Here is a 10097-nt window from a genome sequence, read left to right on the forward strand (position 1 = left end):
TGATTTCATTTTTCAGAAGAGGATTATGGATATCCTGTTCAACACTGAACAGCAACACAGCAGAATTAAAATTGACGTACATTATAGCGACACGGATCATACGATAACGATATGATGATGCACGGCTTAACTCTTTCTATACGTTCTCTGTCTGACTTAAGCTTTAGTAGACAAATATGAAGACATGGAACACCAGTGATAAAGATTGAACTTGAGATTAAGAGCTGAAGACGATGACCACCGAAAGCTGCCTGGACTCCACCAGTCCCATGAGGACGAGTTCGGCGTCAGACGGGATGCATCCCGGATTATTGGACACTCCGACCGGTTCTGAAAGACAGGCCACTGTGACCAGCAAAGGTAACAAGAACAGCTCGGGAATGCGGCGTCCCGAAAAGCCACCCTATTCTTATATTGCTCTCATTGTGATGGCGATCCAGAGCGCACCGACTAAACGTCTCACTCTGAGTGAAATATACCAGTTCCTGCAGACGCGGTTTCCTTTCTTCAGAGGCTCTTACCAGGGATGGAAAAATTCCGTTCGACACAATTTGTCCCTAAATGAGTGCTTCATTAAGTTGCCAAAAGGCCTGGGACGCCCTGGAAAAGGCCACTACTGGACCATAGATCCTGCAAGTGAATTCATGTTTGAGGAAGGTTCCTTCCGGCGGAGACCTCGGGGATTTCGGAGAAAATGTGAAGTGCTGAAGCCTATGTATCGCATGATGAATGGCCTCGGGTTCACTCCCGCCATTTTACCCCAAAATTATGACATGCAGCCTCAAACTTGTCACGGTAATGCCTACAACTTAGACGTGATCTCAGGATCAGTGGCTGGAGGCGGGTATGATCCACTGAAAATTAGCCCCTATGGACATATGACTAACTGTCCACTACAGACAAATGGCAACTATGGGGCAAACACCAATAGTCCAGTCTCTTCTTGCTCTACAAGCAATTCAGTTGAGGGGTATTCACAGTATTCTGGGACATCGTACCACTGGCCTTCCTCTTCTTACCTGAAGCGCACTCCTGTTAGCTCTAGTCCAGAGTCATCGGTACAGCAGCATAGTACATCATCTTTATCTTCATCCTACTCGATGGAGCAAGCTTATATGCAGCCGAGCAATAGACACGGTGCAGACATGACAGGTATATGACCTAGACAACCTTCTTCTTCTTCCTCTTCTTCTTCTTCTTCTTCTTCTTCAAATTATTTTAACTTATCTTCTTTTAAAGTATTATTTTTTTTAATTATTATTATCATAAATATTTTTTTTTTTACATCAAACGCATATGACCTGCTCCTAAATGATGTGCAATTGTAGTAAAAGCGAAATTAGTGGTATTTTGATTTTAAAATTTTTGTTCGAAAAAAAAACAAAAAACATTTGTTATATTGAATAAAAAGTTTATATCTTTCAGTATGCCTGATATAACCGTTTGAAAATAGCAACCTTAGCAGTGCGCTTTAGTGTCTTATGAGGGTTACTGAATTTGGGCTGTTTATTTTGTTTTAACAGCTGACAAACGGGGAAATCTTATTATAAGGTTATTCGGAACAAGGTTGAAATGGCACAACTTATATCTCAATTTGTATCTACAACCCATATTTTACTAAATAATTACATTTTATATTTATTTAAACGGTTCGTGTAATTGCTGGTAATTACTACGATGTCAAAATAAATGTGCAGAAAATTAAAACAATGCTGCGTTTTTTTTTGTTGTTTTTTTTTTACAGTTTTGCCCACCGATCAATTTACGTTCAGCTTTTAACTGCCAAATTAATTTCTGCTTACACTGTACATGAAAAATGATCATTTAAGATCACGTAACTCCATGCGTCGGTTTTCCACATTTTGAAATGTCTATATTGGTTGGGAATTCACCTAAACAAAACACAACACAGCCGAGATAAGTTTTAAAATCTGTTGTACACTTTCATATCTTGTTTGTTTATTTGCAGTGGGTGTATCTTGCTATCAGGCCCATTCCAGTCCTTTAGATGAACGGAAAGACTTTGTGTTAAACTTCAGTGGAATCTCAACTCTCCATCCGCCTACTAGTGGATTTTATTCTCATCACCATCATCATTATCACCAGCAGCAGTATGTTCACGCCAACGTACAGCAGGACGTCAAGCCGTGTGTAATGTGGAGTTAATCTAATCATATTAAATTATGTCTGCAGAATGAACATGAAGATCCTATAGTCCAACACACCTAAGCCAATAGTGTTTTCTATTATTATTTTCCTTATTGGTCTTGTCCATTAGGTTTGACGTCCATTAGGTTATATGTATATCAGCATAATATATATATATATAAGGCAGTGTTAGGCCTATGCTTTAAATATTCAGTTCAGTACAGGGAAATAACTAAATGTGCAGAGCAGGAACTGAGTCGAGATCTAACCAAAAATTTATGATAAGAACACATTTAGTGCTTGCAGAAAATTGTCACAGCTCTCGACACTAATATTATGTTTTGGTGGAGGAGTTGTGACCATTATTATTATTATTATTATCATTATTATTATTATATGACATTTAGCATCACATTCCCAATTATGTACAACTATGCTATTATAATCCCAATTTGATGTAGGCTACACATTACTGCAACATTTCTCGAATGCTAAGCCAAAGATGATTTCATCACCTTTAGATGCAATCAAATAAACCAGCAAAGAAAATCTACAATAACTGTAGGAATTGGAGGCGTTAACTAAAGGAGAGACGCCATGTTTTATCACGTTATCTATACCGGTATATCAGAAAAAGGTCAAAATGAAAACCTGGGCTTTTGCTAAAAATGCTTGTAATATTTATTTTACTTCAGAAACGTAAAACTAAAAGGACACGGAGTTAAAATCTGGAATTGTGTTCGTATACCTTCATACTGAGGTTTGAGCGATGGCCTTGAAGTAAAGCTACGATGATCCAACGGTAACAAACTGTGATGTTGCCCCGCCATCTAGCGGCTAGGTTTTACACTTATATGGATTTGTTTGTGGTACTTTCAAAGTTGCTAAAAATAAAAAAATAAAAATAATGCAAAAAATAACACATTAGGCACAGTGACACATTAGGCCTTCATGACACTGTACCTTCCCAGAATAAATACATATGAATTTTTTATTTTGTTAAATTTTTACAATTTTTTTTTTTCATTTTTTGAGTGTTTCTTGCGCATTGTGGCACGGAATGTATTCATGTTCTAACATTTTAACCAGTTATCTGAATGTTCTAAGCACGTATTAAAATTGTAGTTTCAACAAGAGACCATGCAGGAATGGGCCCAAATTCTTATTCAGCCTATAATACCATGCACACCTACGAGGCTTACCATAAAATGTTATATTTGCATAATAAATATCTAGACCTCCTACACAATCGTTATAGGAGAAACGTGTCGAGGCGAATAATTTTGCATCACTAAAATCTTTTTGGGAAGTGAAGAGCCCCTACCTGCACTAACTTCTATGGACAACATATCAAGAATCCTATCTGTAAGAGTAATTGGTAATAAATAACACGCAAAAAATAAAAAAAGGTCTGAAATTTAATAAAATAATAATAAATACGAGTAGCATATACTATGAAAACTCAGCTAAAGCTTACTACTTTATGCACACACTGATATACATGGGTTTCAAATGGGCAAATAATCCATTTTAAGTGAATAGTTCATCAGTGTTAACAGTGGTGATCTAGTGTGTATTTCATGATTTATAATTTGAATAATGAAACATAATTTAACCAGTTTTTTTCAGTTGAGAATTATAACATGTAACTGTATAAGCCCTCAAAGCCCTCATCACCCCGCACTCTCCGATCTACCAGCACTGCTCTTCTGGTTCCACCATCTCTCAGGGTAAGAGGCAAATGCTGTAAATGTAAATGTATAAGGATATACAGAACAACTGACCAAGATTACAATTATTACAAATGCTGTATTAACAAATGTAAATTAACAAATGCTGTAAATGTAAATGTATAAGGATATACAGAACAACTGACCAAGATTACAATTATTCCCCAGGCTGCATTACTTTATAATCGGTTAAAACACACAGGTTTGGAATATCTAAAGGAGGAAGCCAGCAAGACAGACCAGCCTTTCAAGACAGACCAGCCTTCTACTGCACACACACCTGATTTAAGACAAGTGTTTTTAACTACAGCCATAGAGAACATGTTTTGACAATTTTCCCTATAGAACTGCACCTGAAAAATACAGGTGTGAAAAATGCAGTTAAAAAATGAGTGTAAGAGGGAGAAAGTAAAGGAAATTGCACAAGTATAAATTTAAGGATAAAAACTAACTGAAATAAAGTCTACACAATTAGATGAATAGTGAGGGAATATAGATGGGTAATATAATACTGTATAAATATAATCTCTTCATAAAGTACCTAGACGTTTAAAATAAATTGTATTGAGTAAAAATCAAAACTGCATTGCTTTCTCCGACTTTTCCAATATCTGTGAAAACTTAAAAAACGTCCAGAATTCATTGCTATGGAAAAAAATGACTCAAATTAATAATGTAATTCGTCAATCGAAATATTTTCACATTATTTAAAATCTTAATTAATGTATTATATATTAATTGTTTGTTATATTAATTAATTGTTTGTTATATTATTGTATATTAATTATATTAATTACATACTTATATATTTTTAAATGGTACTGGGGAAGCTTTGAGCCAGATATCCAGCTCTCTAAGGATTCGTAATCATTAACGTGTTACATTGCGTGTCATATAAACCGGATTCAACAAGGCAGACGTCGAATAACAACCAGTCGATTGATAAAACGTTTGGCTTAAAATGGCATATATATAACCGCTTTATACATTTATACATACATCATCTAACTTTTAAATATTGCTTAGTTTAATCATTATATTTATATATATATATATGCCACGAGGGGGCAGCCAATGACAGAGCGCCATGCATAGCACCTCGACATTAGAGCATTATTAGCAACACGTATTAGATATTATTAGGCTGATCGTTAGAATAAAATAAAATAAAATAAAAAGCTGAAATCTCTTCAAAAATCTTTGCCACGGATCCTGATCGACAAATGCTTCAAAATCACCTTTGGAAATTTAATAATCATATCTACCCTTAACTGCATTGAAAGCAACACATAATTATGTGTATTTTAGAACATTTCCCTTGTTCATGCTCAAATAAATACACAAGGCTAAAAATCTGGCCAATCAGGCTCCAGTCAAACAAAATGACAACCAAAAACGTCATGACATCGCATCAGAATCTAAATCTTTAAAAAAAAAAAAAAAAAATAGTTCAAAGGAAATCCATCCTCCGCAGGCAGACACCGGGCAGTGACTGGTAATTACAGCTACAGCTATATAGTGAAATATATACAAATATATGGAATATATACAGGATATTTGTTATGATTCATTTTCAACAGGAGTATTAATACATGAATCGACAAGAACCGATTTTAATCACTGCAACAGTCTGGACAAATGCAAGATCATCCACTGCAGCTGGAAGCCATGTGTGAAATTTGCACTAGACAAAAACATACGTTTGTTCCCACACGGTTCTTATAACTTCTGCCATCTCACACTTCTTTCTCTCTGATCAGTTAAACTGGGCTGAGACTGTGAATACATAAATACGCACATCAGTCACATCAATCCTTGTAAACATGATATTATTCAAGCTGTCGAATTTTATCATTCTAATATAGTTTTTTTTAATTCATTTATTTTGAACTGTTTTGGTGTATGCATGCCTTCAAACTCAATTAAGTATCCTGCCTCCATGGACTGGGTGAAAAGTGCTTCGATCCTGCGACTCCATAAACAGCTCTGAACGCCTATTGGACATGGGCTGCTCTCTGGGAGGAGCGCTCACACAGCCAAAAAGCCAAAATTATGTTTTCAGTCCAAAAGGCTTTACTGAAGTGACTGAAAGTGCGGGAAGTTCATAAGTTTGTCTCTTTTCAATGACTGATAGACGTTTAATTTTTTAACGCAACGAACCACTGACAGCCCGCGCAGGTAATCAAAGTCTACAACTTTCTACAATCAGCAAATACAAACAAACAACTGAAGTAAGAGTGGACACTCTGAAATATTGTATGTTTTGAGTAAAACTTGAACACGATACGGAGAAGAAGAGAACTGGGAGAACTCTGGCCAAGTTCGCGCCCTAGTACCGTGAAGTTTGGGGCACAATGCACGCGCGCTACCCCTCGTCTAGCCCTAGTTCTCTAGGCGTTGTTCCTTACATCGCGGGCGAGCAGGGGTACTACCGGGCTGCCAACGGCGCTGGCTATACGGGCATCCCGGCACCAATGAGCATGTACTCTCACGCAGCGCACGAGCAGTACCCCGGAGGCATGGCTCGCGCCTATGGCCCCTATGCGACCACTCAGCAACCCAAGGAGATGGTCAAGCCTCCATACAGCTACATCGCACTGATAACGATGGCCATCCAAAATTCGGCGGATAAAAGGGTCACGTTGAACGGGATCTACCAGTTCATCATGGAGCGCTTCCCATTTTATCGGGAGAACAAGCAAGGTTGGCAGAACAGCATTCGACACAATTTGTCGCTCAACGAGTGTTTCGTCAAGGTGCCCCGTGACGACAAAAAGCCGGGGAAAGGCAGCTACTGGACTCTCGACCCAGACTCTTACAACATGTTTGAAAACGGCAGTTTCCTGCGCCGGCGGCGCCGCTTTAAAAAGAAGGACGCAATGAAGGAAAGAGAGGAGCGCGAGATACAAGGCAAGGAGGCTCGCGCCCAGGCTCGTGAAGCTCAGCAGCCAGTCAAACTCCGGGACATCAAGACGGAGAACGGAGCTTGCACACCTCCGCGCTCTGGCACACCAGGTCTTGGTTCTGTGACGAAAACGGAGAGCCCGGACAGCAGCAATGTGGCCGCATGCGACGGGAGCCCACAGACGCAAACGACACAACAGGCCTTTAGCATGGATAATATAATCGCAGGGCTACGCGGGTCACCGCCGCAGGCTGCCGAGTTACCCGCCTCGCGTGCTGCTTTACCTAGCTCAGTGCCTCTTGCTTACTCGCCCCCCACGCAGCCGGCGCACTATAGTCCTCCCTGTGGCCAGCCGGCCGTCTATCAGTGCGACATGTATGCTGGTGACCGCGGGCACGGGAATGAAGCCTTACCGGATTACACGAGCGCAACAAGCGCAGCCGCGTCCTCTCACGCGACCCTGAGTTCAGGCCAGGAGAACCAGCACGTGCAACAGAGTCGACTCGCACCGTGGTACCTCAATCAGAACGCAGAAATGGCGCAACTAGGCGCGAGCTTTGGAGCACAACAACCAAGCTTTCACGCGGCGTTCGAGGCACAGCGGCTCGCGCTGAACTCCTCACCGGCGGCCGGAAGCGACGGAGGCTGTCAAACACCTTTCTCCTCCAGTCAGCCATTGTATCGGGCCTCGGGAACTTTCGTCTACGACTGTAGCAAGTTCTGACCAAAATCATAGGATCCAAAATGCACATTAAATTTGGCCCTTAGACTTGCATTTTAAATAATTTAATGCAAAGCTTTGAGCCAAAGAGCAGATAAGTGAGTAGAAGTGAGACGTGAGAGGTGAGTAGAGAAGACCAAAGCAGCTCCGGACTGAAAGGCCTGAAAAGGCGTGTAAGATTTCCATTTTCCTGACTTGCCTTTGTAAGACTTTATATCACTACATTAATTTATTTTATTAAGAATTAGATGGACCAATTTTCAACCAAATGTTAATCTTATTTATATGATGCAAAACGGAACCTTACTTTGTACAAAATATGCGATTATAAAATACTCGAAATATATTATTTGTTAAATAAATTCTTTTTCTGTTTAAGTAACAATCGAGTGATTCATCGGGTTGCTTTCTTACAACCTGCAGTAACGCGCAGAAAAGATGGTATTGTGCGTATATTATGTATTACACGATTTACAAATTTCATGTTTCAGGCCTTTTATCAGCAACAGAACTACAGAGATAAAATGCAAAAGAACGTCGATAGAAGTCTTTACAGGATTTACAGCAGAAGTTTATTAATTAAATTATTATTATTATTATTATTATTATTATTATTATTATTATTATTATTATTATTACTATTATTATTATTATTGTTATTAATTGATTTACTTATACAGTTTATTACTCAGCCTTACTCTTATTATTACTACTAACGTGACCACCACAACCACCACCAACAACAACAACAACAACAATAATAATAATAATATTAATAATAATAATAATAATAATAATAATAATAATAATAATAATAATAATAATCTATCTACAGCAGATTTATTGTTGTTCTTTACACACACAGCCTAAATAAATTACCAGGCCTCCCAAAACATGCAAAGCATAACACGGCAGATTAACATTTGTCTAATATCATCTTTAATATATTATAATTAGCTAAAAATATAAGTAAACGAATGGTCAAACTTGCTTAGACTCGGGTTAACTGGGGTTATACAAGGCACGTGTGCAAGACTAAGATTTGTAGTTATATCTTACGAATTTCTGCTGAATCATCAAGACACCGCATTTTTTTATGTGGGGACTGAATGCAATTAGCCCAATCATATGACTACGTTTAGGCGGTGTCTATTTTTAGCATCACGACCCAATGCAGATGCTTTGCGCCCTGTGGTCACATCTGAACTTCATTTTTGTGTTATTTAACAAACTTTAAACAAACCGTGACATGTTAAAGTAGGCTGCGATTACATACTAAGCACATGTAATTGGACAACATAAATAGAGAATCCAATTCCGTTATACAGTATAGGAGACTGCTGCACTGTGGATTATGAACACGGTGTCAAGTGCGTTTTCCGCATGAGTGCGCACTTGGACGTTTGGATGTTGTTAAGATTTGTTATCGGCTAAATAATTTATGGAGAGGTTTAACCATGAACTGCATTATAAGACAAATGAAAGAAAAACCAGGAAAGATTTTTTTGTTTTGTTTTGTTTTATGTGTTTGCACAGACCAAAGTATCAAAATGCAATGCAGGTGAGCGAGAGTACATTGATGAAGGCTCGTGGCAGTAAAAGAAAGTGTCTTTGTTGTGATCGTTTGGGAGTTTAAGGGCTGACTTTAGCACGAGGGGAACACGACACCGTAGAGAGGGCCCTCCGGTATTAACGTGCCAAACGCTCTTCAGCTACATGCACGCTCACAAACAGGCCTGTATATCTATGCAGTCTGACGTTTAATAATGTTTAATTCAGGTAAAGGAATTTATAAACAACTTTTAACCATTAGTATGTGTGTTAGTTTAAATAATAAAAGATTTAAATGAAACTTAAATGAAACTTTAAATGAAAAAAAAAACTCGCTGTGCACTTCAGACACCTAACGCGCAGTGTAAGAAAGTCACATTAAATTACTTTCATTTTAGAACAAAATGTTATTATGATTCAGAAAACACAACTTTAAGCAGCCAGATTATTGCCTAACGTTAGCCAAACCTTGCCACATCTTCATAACGGTTCACAACTTGCCTAATAAAGCAACGTTATTAATTCATTAACTGACCTTAGAATAACCCAATTTATTTGTACAGTTTTTGTAAAATATGATATGGGTTTAATAGTATATATATATACGTATACGTATATACATATACGTATGTATGTTTGAGAACACAACCACTAGCATTTTACAATAGTTTTTAAACACTCCAACCGTGGGCGATGTGAACGCTGCACGTAGGTTATATTCTTCCACAACTAGTGTTAAAAAGCACTAAATTACACATGAATATAATCTGTAGAGAATACCATCAAATATTTACTCGCAATAACAGTTTTTGGTTATAAGATGATTTTAAAACATGAGTAGCATACACTACTGTCTACAGCCGTCGTGGTTAAAAATGAAATAATGGTTTGTTTGTTTATAAATTTCGATTTATAATAATAATTTTGGTTATTGTTCTACCCAGAACTAACAATTTTAAGGAGACATGCGTTCTCATACACCTTTACACACATACATATAAAGATAGATAGATAGATAGATAGATAGATAGATAGATAGATA

The 10097-nt window shown here is 37.9% G+C and overlaps 2 protein-coding genes across 2 annotated transcripts; both read left to right on the top strand.

Moving 5' to 3' along the window:
- Window positions 1-3358, top strand: foxf2b (forkhead box F2b). Its single transcript, XM_060864999.1, has 2 exons — window positions 1-1152; window positions 1970-3358. Exons 1-2 carry the CDS (start codon window positions 234-236, stop codon window positions 2164-2166), a joined length of 1116 nt encoding a protein of 371 aa, XP_060720982.1. The 5' UTR covers window positions 1-233; the 3' UTR covers window positions 2167-3358.
- A 2557-nt stretch (window positions 3359-5915) lies between these two features.
- Window positions 5916-7824, top strand: foxc1b (forkhead box C1b). Its single transcript, XM_060865001.1, has one exon. The coding sequence runs from the start codon at window positions 6233-6235 to the stop codon at window positions 7505-7507; it is 1275 nt and encodes a 424-aa protein (XP_060720984.1). The 5' UTR covers window positions 5916-6232; the 3' UTR covers window positions 7508-7824.
- Window positions 7825-10097: the final 2273 nt, after the last annotated feature.

This window comes from Tachysurus vachellii, chromosome 3 (assembly GCF_030014155.1).
Source record: "Tachysurus vachellii isolate PV-2020 chromosome 3, HZAU_Pvac_v1, whole genome shotgun sequence".
In the NCBI taxonomy this organism is placed as follows: Eukaryota; Metazoa; Chordata; class Actinopteri; order Siluriformes; family Bagridae; genus Tachysurus; species Tachysurus vachellii.

Coding starts and splice junctions, on each gene's coding strand:
- foxf2b (XM_060864999.1), top strand. CDS start 234: ATGACCACCGAAAGCTGCCTGGACTCCACCAGTCCCATGAGGACGAGT. Junction 1,153..1,969: donor ACACGGTGCAGACATGACAG/GTATATGACCTA, acceptor GTTTATTTGCAG/TGGGTGTATCTTGCTATCAG.
- foxc1b (XM_060865001.1), top strand. CDS start 6,233: ATGCACGCGCGCTACCCCTCGTCTAGCCCTAGTTCTCTAGGCGTTGTT.